Here is a 19955-nt window from a genome sequence, read left to right as displayed (position 1 = left end):
ATAACATTCAAATTGGTTTCCAGGTCTCTAGTCCTCTTACCCTCTAAGTAGTCTCACACATGATTCCTAGGGTAATTGTTGTGAACCACAGTCAACCTCAGGCTGGTTCCTTTCCATTGTTCTTTCCTTCAGCCTAAAGTGAAGCTATCATTCCTACACAGCATTGCTAGTACAGTCCGTTTGTGGCTTCTGAGTTCTTCTGGGCAAACACTTGAGATACGAACTTGCATAGATGTGCGCACACACACGTGCGCTCACGCCCACACACGACACATACCACACACAAACTGCTTAGACTTGCCGAAGTACAAAGTGGGAGTTTTTCACCTTTAGAATTTGCACATCTAATCTCTCCCATGCACCTCTCTGTATAGATTTTTTTCATGTAATCTTTACAATAATTCTTCAAGGTATCCTCACTGTGCAGATAAAGTAAAGCTCAGAGAGGCAAAGTAACTTGACTGATGGGAAATGATGACATCAGGATTCCCACCCATGTATCTCTCTCTCCACAAGCCATCCATGGTACACCAGGATCTCTTATGGTCGTAGTGCTTCTATGGGTACCTCTGAATCTTTGAATTAAAAATAGATAGCATATGTCTTCCAGGCTTCCCTAAATGTTTCCAGATGTAAACAGGGAATTTAAATTGGAAGGCGTCACAGCCAAGAATGACCCAAATTTGTTGGTTTACTCACTGTAGGTTCTAAAATCCATGGTTGCTATAACCTGAGGGCCAGTTCCTCTTCTTGTTACTAGGTAACCATAAATTATATCTATAAATAAATCTGGCATTCACTTGGCATTCTATATCTTATTCTGACCCTTCTCAGAAGCCACATTTCCTTCAGTAATCTCCAAGTGCTTTCTAAAGAATATAGCCTCTGTTGCCTGAGTGAGAATATTGGGTGACTTCACATGGTTTTTCTCAAAGGCAAAATTTACATGTGTGGATTTCTCCTTCATGGAGACCACATGTAGACTCTCCCTCTCTCCCCCTCTCCCCTTCTCCCCCAAAACCTCATGGGTTTTGTCTTTTTTCCAGTGTTCTCCAGAAGGGTTTTCCTTTTCCAGGGCCTACAACCACATAAAATCACATGAGTAGGAGGTTGACAGCTGACATCTTTCTACTCCTGATCATAACAGCTCACCTTCCTCCCAGCTGATCCTCTTTTCATCTTTGCAGTTTCCCAACCTGGCAGCCTTCCAGCCAGTTATTCAAGCCAGCAGCTGGGCATCGCATGGTCCCCTTCCTCTCCCAGACACTCTTTCCCCAATTAATAGTTATCATCATCATCATCAATCTTTAAACTTTCAAAAAGACTTTAACTGTGAAGCATTCAAAAGAGAGGCTATGAAGTTGGAAACATGAATGAAGCAGACCCCAGAAAGAGTCTTAGGATAGCCATTTATTCAACAAATGTGGGTGCCTACTGTATGTCAGGGAACGTGCTCAGGGCTCTTAATAGGCTAACTCGCTGAATCTTCAAAAAAATAAATCCTGTCTATATAGGTACAACTATTCTTCTTTTACAAAAAAGAAACTGAAACTTAGATAAGTTAGCCTGCTTGGGAACATGGCTAACTAATGTCTGAGGCAAGTTCAAGCTGCAGCAGACTGACTCAGGACCTGTGTCCTTAACCCAGGCTGTTGCAAACACCTTCCAAAATTGGCCCCCCATCAACACTCTCTGAGCCTCCTGTAAACAGCCGTTATCCTTTCTCACTTGGCTTCTGAAGTAAGCTCCTCACTGGTCTTTCCACTTCTATACTTGCCCCATAATCCATTATTCACTCAGCGGCCAGAGTGATTTTTTTTAATGTAAATTGGATTATATGGTACACTACTGAGTTTACAACACTTTAATTGCTTTTAAGATAAAACTTTAAAATTTAATACTCTTTACACAGCCTCTGGATCTGGCGCTGCCTCTCTCCCTACTTCTTCCTCTGCTGCTGCCTCCCCTCGCTCCCCTCCAGCTGTACCGGCCGGTTTCTGGAACACAGGTTGTTTCGTACCATAAGATATTTGCACATGCTGCCCTCTTCCTGCTTCCTGGAATGGTCTTCTCTCTAATATGTGCCTGTTCTCAGAGATGGCTTCCCTGAACATCCAGTTAAAACAGATTCACCCATTTCTCTCACAACGTCGCCTTTCAAGGCGCCTGTTTATATATTTGTCTTTTTATTGGCTTCACCTCTGCTTGCACCATGCTTCCTCATGGCTTCCCCTTTCTCTTTCCCATAAACTCTATGAGGGCAGAAACCCTGTTTGTTTTCTTCCCCACTATAGAACAGAATGCATTTCAGTGAGTGAATGAATGATTCAAAATTTGTCATCAAAACCACTTTGCTGATATAGCGGTTAGGTGAAGCAAATTTTGATGTAAAGTAGAAGTCGTATGTATCCTGCCTACAGAGAATGGTGCCAGATAAGGAATACCTTCTGAATGAACTTGATTTCAGACCAACTTCTGTAGGGTGATAAAAAAAATCTCATGACACCAATCTGAACGTAACTGAAATGAACCTAAACTCATTGACATATGAGTGGTGGTGGGTAGGAATATGAGCTCGGCTTGTTTGGAAAGTGATGGGATCAGCTCTCCCTGCTAAGGCTGATCACCCCTCTCAGCCCCGACCACACTCTCCTATCCTCCAGCCATCCTGTCTGTCTCTATTTGTGTGTGTGGGATAGTGTCGTACAAAAAGTGGGCCGTAGTCCACGGACATAAGGACACCAAAGTAAAAGCAAGTTTAAGAATTCTTCTGGAGAAAAATGGGAGTTGAAGTCTTAGCTAAGTGAGATTGCTGAATGCAATGGACCATGCACAGTGTTCTTAGAGTTCACCAAAACTCACTTTGCCAGCTCATCCTGGGGATGTAAGAGTCTAGGCCAGGTCATCCTGTAGATACAGAAGGGGTTGTTAGTTGCTAGTACGCAGTTGGAATTTCCCCTCCTCCATCTTCCAAACCCTAATCTAGCAGCAAAGGGTTTGTACCTGTTGTCGTATAAAAGCAGGCACCTTCGGGTTTCCCTGGTGGCGCAGTGGTTGAGAGTCCGCCTGCCGATGCAGGGGACACGGGTTCATGCCCCGGTCTGGGATCCCACATGCCACGGAGCGGCTAGCCCCATGAGCCATGGCCGCTGAGCCTGTGCATCCGGAGCCTGTGCTCTGCAACGGGAGAGGCCACAACAGTGAGAGGCCCGCGTACCGAAAAAAAAAAAACAAGCACCTTCTAGCAAGGAGAACCTATTTCCTACGCTGTCATCTTCTCTGGAAGATTCTCTTCTAGGGCAGGGATTTGTGGAGTTTTCAGCTAGACCACTGAGTTGTGCTGTGCTAGAAAACCAAGTCCAAGTTCTTTCCCTCATGGCAGAGCTTCTCAGATTTCCAATTTCAAAGACCAACAACATTTCAATAATGATTTGGAGGAATGAAATAGGGTTACCAACTGTCTGCTTTTCTAAATAAGGGCATTTATTTTAAAATGACCATTTATTATCACCATAGCTTTATAAAGGAAAGGATATTTTAACGCCAAAAGTTCCAGGAAGGCTATAAGCTCAAAGAACAGTATTTAAATCAATAATGTTACTAATTTTTTAAAGTATTCCTTTGTTCTTACTTTCCTCATTTTACCCTCAGTTCATGGAGATATTAGTAGAAATCAATACCACCATTTGCTAACCACTGTCTTATAGCATGGTGATTTGCATGATAGCAATTATTGAATTGAACAACCTCGGGGTCATTGAAGGTTCATCTAAGCTTACGTTGTTCTTTAAGTTAATAATTACTCCAGAAAATTTGTACCTGATGGACATATGGCAATTATAGCTTTCTGCCTTGATGGTATTGTCATTCATTATAGCTTCCTTCTAGTTATTTATTTTTTCTTGGGTCAGTTACTCAATCCCATTTGTAATTATGAGTCTGTACAGTGCAAGCACTGTGTGATCAGCCATATTTGCAGGGGCTCTCTGTGTGTTCAAAATTACTTTTAAGTCCGCAATAAGAATTTCTCTTGCTCTCCTTAGGTTTCGGGTTGTCAAGCTGAATTCAGTCAGTGGTGGCATAAAGAGATGAAAGCAGTGAAGTTTCCATCCCAGGGAACAATTTTTGATTATTATCTGGACCACAAAACTAAGAAATTCTTGCCTTGGGCTGATAAAATCCCCCAATTTACTATGGATCCAGAGGCACCTCTGCAGGTAGGTGTGGGGAACACAGTGCTCTTCAAGCCACATGTGCTGGTTTGAGCCTTGTTTGTTTGTTTTTGAGCAGTCAGTCTTTTTTTCCCTCCCTGATCAATAAATTACTGTTGGCATGGTCAGCATATAACGTATTTCCTTGGAGAGAAGAATCTCAAGTTATAGGAATGACTAGTGGGATGGTTTCTATATTTCTACAACTTCTTTTTTAAAATTTATTTCAGTTTAATTCTGTGGTAACAGCTTTCTTTAGATTTTCCTAGAAATTGTGTGATTTTATAAAAATCGGAAGCACGTTTCTATTAGTTTAGTGAGTCTTACTTCTGACCTTAGTGTGAATTTCTTAAACAGTGCTTTTCACATATAACTTCTTTCCTTTACTCCTCAAGCCATAAAATGAATGTTTGATCTTCTTACTCATATTTTCAAATTCACATGGCAGCTCACAGCTCTCAATGAATCTTTATCATCTTTTAACTGTTTATAACTTGTCCTACATTTTTATATATCAAGTTATTCTTTAACCATCTTCTAATTCTGCCTCAGTCTGTTTTGCTTTTCATTATATTTCTTTCTCAGCATCACGTCGTTTTGATTGATTTTGGAGCTTAGTATTTCGAGTACTGCCATATGAAATGCATACAGGTGATTTCTACACTAACCAGGAGGCACGTAGTGTGAAATAAAAGAAAATCCAGCGTGAGTTTCTTGGAGCTACAGTAACCGAGTACCACAAACTAGGTGGCTTCAACAACAGAAGTTTATTGTCTCACAGTTTTGGAGGCTAGAAGTTGAAAATAAAGGTGTTAGCAGGATTGGTTCCTTCTGAGGGCTGTAAGGGAAAATCTCTCCTAGCTTCATGTGGTGCGCTGAAAATCTTGGTGTTCCTTGCAATGTGGCAACATCCCTCAAATCTTCGCATGATGGCATTTTGCCCGTGTGTCTTCTTTGTATTTACATTTCCGTTTTACCAGTCATTTTGAATTAGGGGCCTACTCTGCTTGTATTAGTGTGCTCGGGATACCCTGACAAACTACCAGAGACTGAGTGGCTTAAACATCAGAAATTAATTTTTCTCATAGTCTTAGAGGCTAGAAGTCCAGGTTTGAAGTGTTAGTAGATTTGGTTTCTCCTGAGGCCTCTGTCCTTGGCTTGTAGATGGCCACCTCTTGCTGTGTCCTCACATGGTCCTTCCTCTGTATACACACATCCCTGGACACTGTCTTGAAGTGTGTCCAAATTTCTTCTTCCTACAAGAATATCAGTCAGATTGGATTAAGTCCCACTCTCTCAGCCTCATTTAAACGTATCACCTCTTTAAAGGCCTTATCTCCAAATACAGTCATATTCTGTGACACTGGGGTCAGGGCTCCAACATATGAATTTTGGGAGGACACATTTCACCCTATAACCACTTAACCAGGAGGAAACTTATCATTTTACAAACCAGAAATTCAGAGGTAGGAAGGCCTTATGACTTGGTGATATCACCAAGGATTCAGATCTTCTCACCTTGACACTGGCCTCACTTGAAGACTGGTATCCCTCCTGATCTCAAGATGACTCTAGTGGTCCCAGGAGTTCGAAGGAAACAAGTTAGGGGGAAAGAAGACTTTCTCATATTTTTTATTAAGACTGAAGAAACTTTTTGCAGAAGCCCCAGAGCAGACTGCCCCCTGTATCCAATTCACCAGGGGTCACATGCCACCTCTAACCCAGTCTCAGGCCAGGGTAATGAGGTTAAGCTTTGACAATCAACACATCATTGCAGGAGTCAGGTTGTGTGGAGGAGGGGCAGAGACTTGAACAAAGTGGGGCTCTGGCAGGAGGGAAGAAGTGGACAGATGGATTCTGGGAGGCAACCAGCAGGGTCTGCTCCATCTGCTTTATAGATTTTGACATCTCTGTTTCCGCTCAGCCTGTCTAGACTTCAGCTACCTACCAGTATTATCTAGGTGGTTGAAAGCTGAGGATTTGTACTTAACCAAAAGAAACACACACACACACGTACGTACACACACACACACACACACACACACACACGACCAAAAAAGTGGTATCACAAGGTTGATGCACCTTATCAGTGATGCATTTTATTCAACAGAGAACCTATCAGGACTTCGTAGTCTTACTGTATACACAACTGCGCCAAATGTGGCTATTTGATTAAAAACCTCTTAACATGTTAGAGGAGAACCATACTGAGCCAGTAATAGTAGCAAATACTAATATGACATTATAATATGTCAGGACCTTTTCTAAGTGCCTTATTTCCATAGATTAACTAATTTAATCCTTATGAAAATTTTCTAAGGCAGGAACTGTTACTAGCCTTTTTACATATGGAGAAATAGAGGTACCAAGACATCAGGTAATGTGTATACAGTCCGTGATCAGCAGAGCATTCTTTGTGGTAGGTAAGACAGGGCGTGGACTCCCGACAGATTTGAGTTTGAATCTAAGTACTACCACCTATGAGTTTGGCCAAGTTATGAATGTTCTCTAAGCCTTAACTTCATCATCTCTGAAATGGAAATGATAACAAAACTCTCCTCATAGGTTTGTTATGAGTGTCATATGATGTAATGCATGCAAAGGGCTCAGCATAGAACCTGTCACATACTCAGCTCTCAGTAGGTGTTAATTATGGGTATTAATGTGTGGACCTTATTACAGAGTTTATGTGTTTTTCTTATGAGCAATATAAATCCTGTAAGTAGTTTTTTTAATCCCCTTTTTAATTTGGCCACCAAGAAATGTAAGACATATTCAGTTCTCTTTAATCACCATGCAGGCTTCTCTTTCCTGCGTGTCTGTGTCTGCTTCCCCTTTTCCTCATCTTATATATTAGTCTCTGTTCCCTGAGTCTGGCTTTTACTTGTATTCTTCGTTTTATTGTATTCTTGTAAGCCACCTCTAACTTTTTTGTAGCATCTAAATAAATAGCCAATTTTCAAAACAGAAACATGTTATGAGAATTTTTAACAAAACAATGCACGGTAAGTTTCAACAGTGCCTTGGATTTGTGACTATTTCACTTAATGCCTATTTCCTCCAAGCTGGTCTCTCCTCGCACTGAACTCCTTTAGCGTGGATTGTCCCTAATCATTTTGCACATTAATCATTAATCTTACTGGGCCCAGGAATTGCTACCAATTTTTGGTTATTTGTGCCTTGGCTTTTCACATGCTTTATCATCTCCTAAAGAGTGGTGGACAGTTTCTTAAGCATTTACTGCATTCCCTTGTATGTGTAACACAAGGTTAGGCAGAGTGTAGGTATTCCGTGATGGGGAGCCTTCAGTGCTAGCTCTTAACTGGAAAAAATAAATCAGTTGCTTCTGCTGTGGCACTTTGATGGCACTACCCAACTGCTCTTCTCAAGCTGTGATGTCTGAACTGATCATTCAAAACAAGAAATTAAGTGGAATCTCTCCTACTGGCTGTTTAGAACTAAGAATTCATTTGGTCTCAATTCTAAAATGACTGGGTTGGTTCAGATACAAAATTTTGGAATGCCTCTCTCTCTGATCTTTCTTTCATTCTATTTTTCCCTCCAGAGAGTTCTGGTTCACACATCAGAGACAGCTCGTCTTCAATATTTCATAGAGTTGCTGCTTGAGAAAGGACAGCCGCTGATGCTGGTAGGAAACGCTGGAGTGGGAAAAACAGTCTTTGTAGGTGACATACTAGCAGGTCTCTCCGAGGCTTATATAGTGTCCCATGTGCCTTTCAACTACTACACAACATCGGCAGCTCTGCAGAGTAAGTGTTCCTCCTGTTCATACTTGAGAAACAAGAGATCAGAAACTGTCAAGGGCAGAACATGCAGCCCAAAGAAATGATTACTTTTGCTAGGCTTTAGACATTTTGCTTAGGATGCATTTTTACTTATCACCATTCTGGCTAAATATACTTTGTCTGAATATTGTGATTTTTGGCTTTCCATATCACTCCTGGCTTTATGTGGGTTACTACTGTATAGAACAGCAAGAATTTACGTCAACAGTGTTCATTGCTTTGCCTCTAAACCGTTTGGTTAGCTTTAATCAATTTCACGGAGCCCTAGCAACAGAAGAATATACTCCAGGAAGAGTGCACTGGTTACCTTTTCAAGTAAGGGACTGATTTAGAGGGAAGTTCATTCAAACTGTATTGATGAAATGACAGGCCCCAGGTTGTTAGTTAAATTTTAGAAGAGCTATGAGAATAATTTTTAACTGTTGAATACATGTGTCAGCGTAATCAAAGGAACCACATAGATTTGGGGCATTCTGAGTTTGGAAGGGCACATGAAGTAGATGTGTAGAAGTAGAGAAGCACTGATATCGATATAAAGAGCTGATAGTGGTAACTCTGTCACTCTGGCCAGCACAGCAATGGGGCTGTGCTGTATGGGGGCAGCAGAACTCCCTTCTGTCCACTACTGTAGGAAACCTGTTGCCCTGAATGTGTTTTCTTGTTGTGTGTGTTGTTGCTGTTTTCTCAGCTCTATCAGTAGAGGTTAATAACGTATTTTCTTATCACGGACATCAACTCGGCCAAGAACGATTTTTCTGTAATCTCTTTCTTAATCAAGTTTGTCTTCTTCATCATTGTGACTGGAACAGTTAAAAAGCTGACTCAGAAGTTTTTCATTCATTTCTTTAGCAAATATGTATGATTTATCTACTTTCTCTCCAGACACTGTGTACAATACATGTTTTTCATTTGCAGACACAGAAGAAGGGATCACTTTATCGCTTGTAAATGGAAGACTAGGGCTGCAATTCAGTAGTTGAACAAAGTTCAGCTTGCTAATTCTTGGAAGGGATACAGGCATGAATAGATTTAGACATTGCCTATTAGCATGAGGAATAGAAAGAGGTAGTGTACTCTAAAGAAAGGGTTTCAGACCTTTGAGATGGGGTGGTATGCAGGCAAAAAGGGGACTTAGGATAGAAGAATCAGCTTAAGCAAAGACATGAAAGAGAGGAAATTGTGGGACATATTCAATTAATTGAATCTCTAAGTTGACTGAAGCATAGTGGTCAGGCAGAAGATAGGGCAAAGGCTGGAGTGGCGGGTTGGAGTTCTATTATAGATGGAGTGACCAGTTGTCTACTTTGCCAAAGGCTGGGAAGGTATGGGGTTTGTAGTGCTAAAACTGGGATCGTCCCAGGCAACCTGGGATGGTTGGTCACTGTGACTGTGGAGAGAGCTGAGATGCAAGTGGAAGAGAACATATTTCATGTGGTAGGAAATGGTCAGCCATTGATGGGGAGCAAGGAACTGACAAGATGCAGGCTCTGCTTTGGGAGGAGAAGTCTGTGGTGGGGAGACCAGTCCCCTTGAGCAGTATGCTAGCCAAATGAAATGGTGCCCTGGACTAGAGTTGTAGCGGGAAAGGTGAAAAGGAAGAGACATGTACAGGCTGTGGTTGGGCCAATCAGGGACCAGGAGGGAAAGACTAAATTCAGGCCTTGCTTCTGGCTGACTGGGAGATGTTAATTCTATAAACAGGAGCACAGAAGGCTAAAAAGAAGAGATGGGTTGTGAGTGGGGAAGAGGCTTGTTAAATTGAGTTTGGGAACAGGCGTATTTGGTGTTGGCCAAACGTCCAGGTGCCAATGGCTAATAGGAACTGTTGTCCAGCAAGCATTTGGAAATGCAGATATGCTGCTTGGAAGAGGGGTTTGTTAATTTATTCATTGTATATTTCTTCATTCATTCATTCATTCCTTTGATCATTTAACAGTTACTTATTTGTTGTGGTTGTCATCAGAAACACAGAGATGAGCATGATATAGTTCCTCGTCCTCACTATTTATAGTCCATTTAGAGAGTAGGCAAGTAATTAGATGCTACACCTCAGATCCACACCGTTCAAGATTTTCTATACTCATGAGTTTCTCTTAAACATACCAACACAAAGTCAGATACGCATGTGAAGAAATGTAATTTGATGTATACACAGGATAATGTCTACATACAGTATCTTCTTGTACTTCTGCACCCTGTGGCCCAAGAAGAGAGGTGTGAGAAATTCTTGAGCTGTCCCTAGGCTCTATTTTGATAAAGAAAGACTGATCCACCAGGTTCTGGGTGGACCAGCAGTGGTTCGTGTTTTACAGTAGGTACAGGGAAGGAAGGTGCAAAGGTCAGCAATGGTGTGGTCTCAGATGTGATGGCCAGTGTGACATCATGCTGCAGATACTGACTCTCTAGGAAAGGAGAGTCAAGGTGAGCTCGAGGAGAGTGTGACATAGAAGGTGGTGAACAGAGACATGTTTCTGGGATTAACCTGCAGAGAAATGGCACTTGAAGCCACACAGTGGGTGAAATGGGGAGAGGATGAGGAAAAACGAGAAAAAAGGACTAAGGTTCTATTTTATATTCATATATAAATATATTTATATTTTATTATATATAAACAGAAGGTTACATTTTATTTGGTGGACAGAATTATACATTGGTTTCAGGAATTCTTGAGAAACCTCTAGAGAAAAAAGCTGGTCGTAACTATGGTCCAGGAGGAAATAAAAAATTGGTTTATTTTATCGACGACATGAATATGCCTGCAGTGGACTTATATGGCACTGTTCAGCCCCACACTCTGATTCGACAGCATATTGATTATGGTCACTGGTAAGCGATTGTCTGTATTGTATTTTCTACCAAAATCTACTTATTATGACTATGGATAAACATTTAAAAATGGAATTAGCGGGGTGGGATAGGGAAGGTGGGAGGGAGACACAAGAGGAGAGGGAGGAGATATGGGGATATATGTATATGTATAGCTGATTCACTTTGCTATACAGCAGCAACTAACACACCATTGTAAAACAATTATACTCCAGTAAAGATGTTTAAAAAAAAATGGAATTACCCCAGTTTCTTCCTCTTCTGAGGAGCGTTTTCTATGATACGTTTTGGGTTTCACTTTGCATCCCCTGTTGCTCATCTTAAATGGAATAGGTTTGCTTTGAATCTTTGGAAGAAGTGGATTGAAAAGTATCTTAGAGACGTAAACTGTCTAGTTTAAACGTTAAGCTCCTTAATGCATTAACTCACACTCAATTACTTAGGGGAAGCTTGACATTTTCTGTGGGATGTAACTATCTGGTAATATCTGGGCATTGCAGTCTGCAATCCCCCAGTCTTGCTGTGGGTGTTTCTAACCAAACTCACATGAGAATCTCTAAGCAGTAATAGTACCTATTGATTCAGCTCCATATGTTGATTCTGGCATCAAAGGAGCCATGTAGTCTTCAGTTTTCTGAGCTTTAGTTTTTATGTCTCTCAGGTAGGCTAACAAGCTCAACGTCACAGAGCGATTGTAAAGATCGAAAGAAACAATTTGTGAAGTCCTTTATGGATTGGTGGATTTTGTTGTCATTTTGAGCTTTGGGACTTAAGGTTCTGTTTTCTATCTTGCAGGTATGATAGACAGAAAGTGATGCTTAAAGAAATCCACAGCTGTCAGTATGTTGCCTGCATGAATCCGATGGTGGGCAGTTTCACTGTCAATCCTAGACTACAGGTAGGGTGTTGAATACTGCTCTCCTCCAAAGAGCCCCTGAATATCATACTCACATGTTGTAGATCTTGATTCTTAGTGCTTTGGGGTAAAGATTAGGATGAATGGTTCTACTGGACATTTGGTGAAGCACGGAAACTTATTTTAATTAATAGACTTTTTAGGGCAGTTTCAGGTTTACAGAAAAATGAGCTGAAAGTACGGAGAGTTCCCGTATACTCACCGTGACCCATTTAAAAACACCTTGCATTAGTGTGCTGCATCTGTTACATCTGATGAGCCAATATTGATAAGTTATTATTAACTGAAGTCTAAAGTTTACATTAGGGTTCATTTTTTGTGTTACACATTCTGTGGGTTTTGGCAAATGTATAATTACAGGTATCTGTCATTAAAGTATCACATAGAGTAGTTTCACTGTCCTAAAAATCTCCTGTACTCCCTCCACCTGTTCAGCCCTCCCCCCCCAACCCCCTCACCGCCGAAGCCCTGGCAACCATTGATCCTTTTCCTATCTCTATGGTGTTGCCTTTTCCAGAGGGTCGTATAGTTAGAATCATATAGTATGTAGCCTCTTCAGACTGGCTTCTTTCTTTCTTTCTTTCTTTTTTTAATTTAACATCTTTATTGGAGTATAATTGCTTTACAATGGTGTGTTAGTTTCTGCTGTATAACAAAGTGAATCAGCCATACGTATACATATATCCCCATATCTCTTCCCTCTTGCATCTGCCTCCAACCCTCCCTATCCCACCCCTCTAGGTGGTCACAAAGCACCGAGCTGATCTCCCTGCGCTATGTGGCTGCTTCCCACTGGCTATGTGTTTTACATCCGGTAGTGCATATACGTCAGTGCTACTCTCACTTCGTCCCAGCTTACCCTTACCCCTCCCCGTGTCCTCAAGTCCATTCTCTACGCCTGTCAGACTGGCTTCTTTTACTTAGCCTAAATATGCATTTAAGGTTCCTCCATATCTTTTCATGTATCGATAGCTCATTTCTTTTTATCACTGAATAATACTCATTGTCTGGATGTACCATAGTTTGTTTATCCATTTACTTATTTAAGGATGCCTTGGTTGTTTCCACATTTTGGCAATTCTGAGGAAAGCTACAGTAACTATTTACGTTCAGGTTTTCTGAGTGCATGTAAGCTTTTAAATAATCATCACCACCACCACCGTACATACAACAACAGCATACAACAGTCAGTGTTGTTTACTAGTTTATGAGCGGTCACTTGAAGCTCAGCTGGGTGACTCTGCTGATCTTGGCTGGACTTGTTCACATGTTGGGGAGTTAACTGTCAGCTACTCAGGGTGGCTTTGGCTAGAATGGTTGTGATTGGGACAACGTGGCTCTGTGTCATGTGTCTCTCATCCTTTGGCAGGCATGTAGAATTCATTGCAGAGGTAGAGCCTTAAGACAGTAAGTGGAAACACAAGCGTCTGACAGTGACTGGTACCCTGTTACTTCTACCTCCTTCTGTTGCCTTGAACAAGTCTTATGGGAAGTCTGAGAGAGTGGAAGGCACTACCAAGTTACATGGCAATGGGCATGGATAGAGAAAGAGTTGAAAAAATAAGGTCCCCCCCCTTTTTTTTGTAATCTACTCGTCCCATTACATTTTGTATTTTCTGCAACTCTTATATTTGTTTTTCTTTTCAGAGACATTTCACAGTGTTTGCATTCAACTTTCCATCCATGGATGCACTAAACACCATCTACAGCCAAATCCTGAATTTCCATTTCCAGCAGCAAGCATTTGGTCCGTCAGTTCTCAGGAGTGGCCCCACTTTGATACAGGCAGCAATCGCATTCCATCAGACCATGACACACAACTTTTTACCCACAGCCATTAAATTCCACTACCTCTTTAATCTGAGAGACCTGTCAAACGTCTTCCAGGTACCTCAGTGGCTCTGTGTTATGTGTCTTGAGTAGAACACTGATTATAGCAATATTAATGGCGTTCATTCATAGAACTTAGTCGAAAACTATGCTACGTACTTGAGCATGTATTCTTTCATTTTCCACCATAAACTTCTCTATGAAGTTAGTATGGCAGGTTTATTAGTCCCATTTTGTCAGTGAGAGTAGTGAGTCCTCTTAGGTTGCTAGAGACTTAGCAACAGAAGCTAAGGTAGAAATCTTAGTTCCCTATTTTATTTATTCCATATAAATATTTGAGTGTTTCTGTGCAAGTAAGAGGGATAATTTTTCATTTTTTAATATGTATGTGATACAGTTTTAAAACATGCATCAAGAGAAATTATAATTTCTTAAATTCCTAGATTATTTTGGTTTGGCATTGACACTTAACTTGCTTATCTGGTAAAAGGGCAGTACGTATGTATATGATTTAGAAAGGAAGTTCCAAAGAAGAAATTCAAAACTTTCGAATTCTGAAAATATCCAACTTATGTGGCCTACTTGGTAGAGTAAAAGCAGTTGAAGAGTTATTTATGGCTCAAAGTTCTTTTGTGACAGAAGTAGTAAACTGATTGAATATGAAAACTTCATGAGACTTCTTTATATTTGGTGATTTTTGTTTCTTTATACTTTTATAGCCCTCCTTTCTAAATTACTCCGCAACTGCTTTAAAACTCACACCGCATTAGGCAAAAGTTTCCGCAGAACGTGGACCATTCCTTTTCATCTCGATATTTCTAGCACCCGCCTGAAAGACTGTGCTCAATAAAGTGGTGTTTAAAAGCAGATTTTTGATCTTAGGAGGGAAGGGAGACCATGGGGTGAGAGGCCTGTCTTCTCACAGTTCATATCCAGTCTTTCAGCTACGCCTGATATCAACCAGTTCTTTAGCCTTTGCAGCTAAGTCTCTATGACTCCCTTGGTGTTGTCCCATAAGCCCAGAGCACAGTGACTCTCTCCAGGAGGACTGGGTCTATATGAATCCAAGATATGAAGGACAGTGTTGAGGAAAGGGGGGAATAAAAATGCTTTGACTACCCATGAAGGGTGAATTCAGGCAGTGGACTTTGGGTCTCATATGTTTCATCTGTGAAATGAACGGGTTAGATTAAATGATATCACAGGATTTTAGAGTAAAAATTATTATCATCCTGTGACTTTCATGTTTGCTGTTTGTACTCTGGTTTTGGAAACTTAATTCACTGAAGGTAGCAGGTACAAGTTCTAAAATCTGGTATTTAGTTCCTAGGCTGACTCTTGAAGTACACTGTTAGCTGCATTCCTAAAAATGGGTATAAATGACAGTTAATTTTTTAAATATTGCTTATCAGAGAGTACAACTACTAATATGTATCTACTACTCTTTATAACACTTCTTGTAACTCAGTGTATTGCTAAATTCAGTTCACAGTTAAAGAAAATGTTAAAAGGAAATATTATCTTGGAATGCCACCACCTTCTGAAGTTTTAATATTTATCACTCTTGCCTTGTAGGGGATTTTATTTGCTTCTCCTGAGTGTTTAAAGGGTCCAAATGATTTAATACGCCTGTGGCTTCATGAATCTTCTCGTGTTTATGGAGACAAACTGATAGACACAAAAGATCGTAATTTGTTTCATAAAAACATGCTGGAAACTGCTAGTAAATATTTTGAAGTAAGTAAATGAATGCCAGAGGTCACTGTTTGCTCTGGCACAAATTGGCATTGGGGCAGAAATGGGATAAGGATGTGAATGAATTGTGCGTACGCTTACCTGGCTGAAACAGCTGTGACCCCAGGATGCAGTTGGCCTGTACTGGGGAGCGGCACACCCACCTACTCATGGTTTGATTTGCAAGCTTTTCCCTGCATAGGCCACTCTGCCTCCAGATGAATCATTTCTGGAGACTGACACGACCGTGTCTTTCTCTTCCTCCTCCTGCAGGGTGTAGACAGCTCCGTGCTGCTTCAGCAGCCCCTCATCTACTGCCATTTTGCTAATGGCAGCAAAGACCCGTGTTACCTGCCGATGAGAGACTGGGAGGTGCTGAGGACATTTCTGACCGAAGCCTTAGATAACTACAACGAACTCAATGCCGCCATGCACCTTGTTTTATTTGAAGACGCCATGCAACATGTGTGAGTTGACTGGCTGTGATGCTTTTCCACAAAGTAAAAATGGCTGGGTGTCCACAATTGTTGTTGTTGTTCAGTGTGATCTGTTGAATACTTGGAACTATCAGTTCTTACTTCTTGTTTGCCATACAGTATAAAACTAAGTGTCTCCACGAAACTTAAATAATGTTAAAAACCAATGTTACCTCAAAAAAAAGAGAAAAAAATAAAACTTGATAGACAACACAAGAAGAAAAAACAAAGGTAAGCCACAACCCTCTTAAATGACATAAATATGTCACATCCCAGTAAATGCACCACTTACCATGTCATAAGCCAGAGGCAACTTGTAGAAGACCTCAAGAATGTACATATGTAGGAAGGAAATTGACTTTTACACTAAAGAAAAGTAATTGATAATCTGAGTTAGATGAGAAAATTATCTTCTGCAAAAAGTCATTCAAATCTTCTTAGTTTATATAACTATGACTGTATGGGCCTGATTCAGAGAAGGTCACTAAGCTTTTATTGCTTACCTTCAGCAAATACAAGAATATCAAACGTAATTCTTTGTATAATAGTAGATAAGTTTTATATAAATGAATAAATAATAATAGGTTTAGGTGTCATGGATCCTTTAAAAAAATATTAAGTGTCTCTATAAATTATGTCACAATCTTAATAAGGTCTTACATAGGTACACTACTTTTTGAAGTGCTATCAGAGCCATAATTTCATTTTCTTTTACTGTACCTCTGTTAGGTAAGAATATGAAGAAAGAGGAAGGTAAGTGACTTGTTCAAAGTCTTAAAGTTCATAAGTGGCAGAGGCAGGATGGACTCAAACTGATTTTCTTTGGTTAAGAATGTTGATTGAGTGCCTACTTAGTGCTAAAGAGGAACATTGCCAGCCTATTCAGCACTTATGTGCGTATTAGAAAAAAAGAGGGAGGGCCATGTTTTCTGGGCAGAAAATTAGAAAAAGGCCCCCCTCCTGGTGTAGAGCATGGCTGACAAGGCTCTTACCTCCTAGCCTGGGCATCCTGTGCAGTGCACAGATTATGCGACTGTCTGTGGCACCCCTGCTGTCAGACATTGCCTGAGGTACTGGGGAGACAGCAGCAAAGACAGTCTAGTTCTTTCTCTAATCGAGCTTATGTTTTAGTGATGCGATGCATTTATAAGGATATGAACAAATAAGCAAGTGAGAAGAATGGCAGAAAGTGGTATGTCCTGCTGAGGAATAAAATTGATTGACTCTGAGAAATAAACATGTGGATTCCCAAAGAGGGACTGGCTATCTATGTGAGGAGGTGACATTTAAGGTGAGATCAAAATGATACACAGGAGCTAGGCATGGAAAGATCTGGAGGAAGGACATTCTAGGTATGGGCAGATGTCATGTGGCCTTAAGACTGAACGTTCAAAAGCAGAAAGAGGGTCATTGTGGCAGCATCCTGGCGAAGTGGGGAGAGCAGTATATGACAAGATGGGGAGGTGGGCACAGGCCTCACGTGTGCAGTGTGTTTCCTTTTAACCAGAGGAGGCGGGGGTTATTTCATTCTAACTGCAGTGAGAAGCTTTGGGTCAGATTTTAGCACGGGAATGACAGGATTTGTTGAAGAGTCTAAACAGCTTGCCGTTGCTGCTGCCATGTGGGAAGTCGATTGCATCTTTCCTTCCAATCCTGTTCTCCTAGTCACCATTATTTCTCAGTGGCTGTCCTGGTCTCCTAGAGCTGCTCTAACAAAACACTACAAACTGGGCAGTTTAGAAAGACAGATATTTATTGTCTCAACAGTTCTGGAGGCAAGAAGTCTGAAGGGCTGGAAGGGCTGTGCTCCTTCTGAAGGTGCTGGGGAGGATCTGTTCTAGAATTCTTTCCTTGCTTCTGGTAGTTCCTTGGCTTGTGACAGCCTAACTCCAATCTTCACGTGGCAGTTTCCCTTTGTGTGTGTTTGTATCCAAATTTCTCCTTTTTATAAGGACGCCAGTCGTACTGGATAAGGTGCTCACCCTACTCCCCTATGACCTCATCCTAACTAGTTTCTTCTTCAATCACCCTATTTCCAAATAAGCTTATATCCTTAGATACTGGAGGTTAGGACTTCAATATATGAGTCTGGGGGGAAGCCATTCAATGAACAACACTGGCTCTTCAAACAAGTGATATTGGGCAAAGATTAAAATAATGAAATAAACCAAGAAAGAAGGAAGTATGTGAGGAAGGCGACTCAAACAGACCCAAAAAACGTGGAGAATTCAATTTTCAGAAGAAGATTTGAGCAGATTAAATGTTGAGCCCAAGTGCCTAAGAAAAACTTGGGAGGTCTCCCCATCATCAGTTATTATAAGCATGTGAGGTGTTGATTGTTTTATCGATCCCTTTGCAGTTGCAATCCTCTGATTACGCAGACAGGAAGCTTCAGTTAGAATCTCTGACCGTGGTGATAAGTGAGTTATTAGTAATACTGTTGCTGGTTGGGTTAGTATATGGTGACCGTCTGTCGTGGCTCGGGTGGAGGAGATGTCCCATTGGCGCTGAAGAGTCTTCCCCTCTAATCCTTCAACACAGAGTTCTCGGTGACCTAAAGGGAAAGCCATTACTTTGATCAGGGATTATGAGCTAGAAGCTGATTTACTCAGTGTCAGAGATGATTTCAGAGAGTGTCCTAGAATGTTGTAGAAAGGGACTTTTGCCACTGAGAGACTCTGGTGAGGTGCAGACCTCAAAGCACACATTAAAATGAAATGACCACCCTGCTTTGTAACTTGGGATGTCACTCATGTTAGAGTAGCCTTAGAGCTTTCCCAAGGTGGTCTTGTTGTGTGGTCCTGTCAAATAAAATGTAATGCGATGGCTGAGCTTGGAAAGATAACCTGTCTTTTCAGCTATTGAAGGTTTTCAGGAAATGCTCACGTGTGTTGGTCCTTGTATAAGTGACCCCAACTTCATTTTTTCAAAAAGCACTCTTAAAAAAAAAAAAAATCTATGTGGAGCATTCAGGGCTTGAAGTTTAAATTCATTCAGGAAAGCAGCTGAGAGCAAATACAATAGTGTGGTTTTTTTTTTTTTTTCCTGCATTTGGGTTTCAATATGCTTATATTTTTTTTGTTATTTTTCTTAATATTTATGACATAATTATGGGAAATTTCTTCAACCAAACACATATTTTGATCATGTTAAAGCCAACTTATTCCTAACTGTAAGATACAGCAATAGTATCAAAAGTTTAAGCATTGAGAATCTCTTCAGTAATACAGAACAAGGGATTAGTTAACCTCGCCGGAAATGTAACTCTGGGATTCTAACAGTTTCAGTAAATGTTTTAGACAGCTCGAGGCACAGGGAAAGCTTTAGTGCAAAGGACGTTAAGAATCATACAAAAAGGCAGGTGTTTAAAATGCATGAAGCAAGTCACACGTGAGCTGTGTGTCGGTTTGAACAAATCCATTCTTTCCACAGTAATTCTACAGCAAAGGTTTCTGGCCCAAAAATATCCCCCCTTTGATGTCCTTGTACGTGGATGCTGATGTGAGGTTAGGATCTTTCTTGCTTATCAGGAAAATGTGACGCTTTTGAAAGGCCATGTCTTCATTTTCTGTCCTTTTCTGGTGGAGAGTAGTACAGCAGTGAGAGTCCAGACGCCATTAACCAGGATGGTTTGTTAGGCGAGCGATGCGGGGGCAGACTCGGGCGGCATCTTTGTTTAATGGGAAAACAGAGGAACAGGGACGGAAAGTCCGACATGAAAATCGGAATTTAGTATCTAAATATGTGAAAAACGAAACAGACATGGCCCCGGGGCTCGTTGGATATCGTCTGCAGGGAGTGTGCTTCCTCTCCCCAGGTGTCGCATCAGCCGGATCCTGCGGGCTCCTCGGGGTTACGCGCTCTTGATTGGAGTGGGGGGCAGTGGCAAGCAGAGCCTGTCCCGCCTGGCGGCCCACGTTTGCAGCCTCGAGGTCTTCCAGATCACTCTGACCGAAGGCTTTGGAATCCAAGAACTTCGGGTAAGTACAGTGATGGGCATCCCGTGCCCCTTCTGCCCCAGGATATAAGTGCTCCCGTCATCCATGGAGAGGGGGGAAAGCTCTTCAGAGGATTTAGTTGGCAGTTTCTCCTTCATGGTCAGATTAGTAATAGCAAATTGCTACCAACATTTATAGGTATATAAGCCTATAAGCCT

General features: G+C 41.2%; 1 protein-coding gene across 1 annotated transcript in view; it reads left to right on the top strand.

The window, feature by feature from the left end:
- Positions 1-19955, top strand: part of DNAH11 (dynein axonemal heavy chain 11) — a 324062-nt gene that overhangs the window by 168409 nt on the left and 135698 nt on the right. Inside the window, 8 exon segments of the mRNA XM_082845873.1 lie at positions 4044-4217; positions 7777-7981; positions 10678-10843; positions 11639-11741; positions 13407-13646; positions 15165-15326; positions 15597-15790; positions 19617-19779. Coding sequence (XP_082701999.1) covers positions 4044-4217; positions 7777-7981; positions 10678-10843; positions 11639-11741; positions 13407-13646; positions 15165-15326; positions 15597-15790; positions 19617-19779 — 1407 coding nt within the window.

This window comes from Leucopleurus acutus (genome assembly GCF_964270905.1).
Source record: "Leucopleurus acutus genome assembly, chromosome: 9".
Lineage (NCBI taxonomy): Eukaryota > Metazoa > Chordata > Mammalia > Artiodactyla > Delphinidae > Leucopleurus > Leucopleurus acutus.
This window is presented reverse-complemented; position numbering and strand designations above follow the sequence as displayed.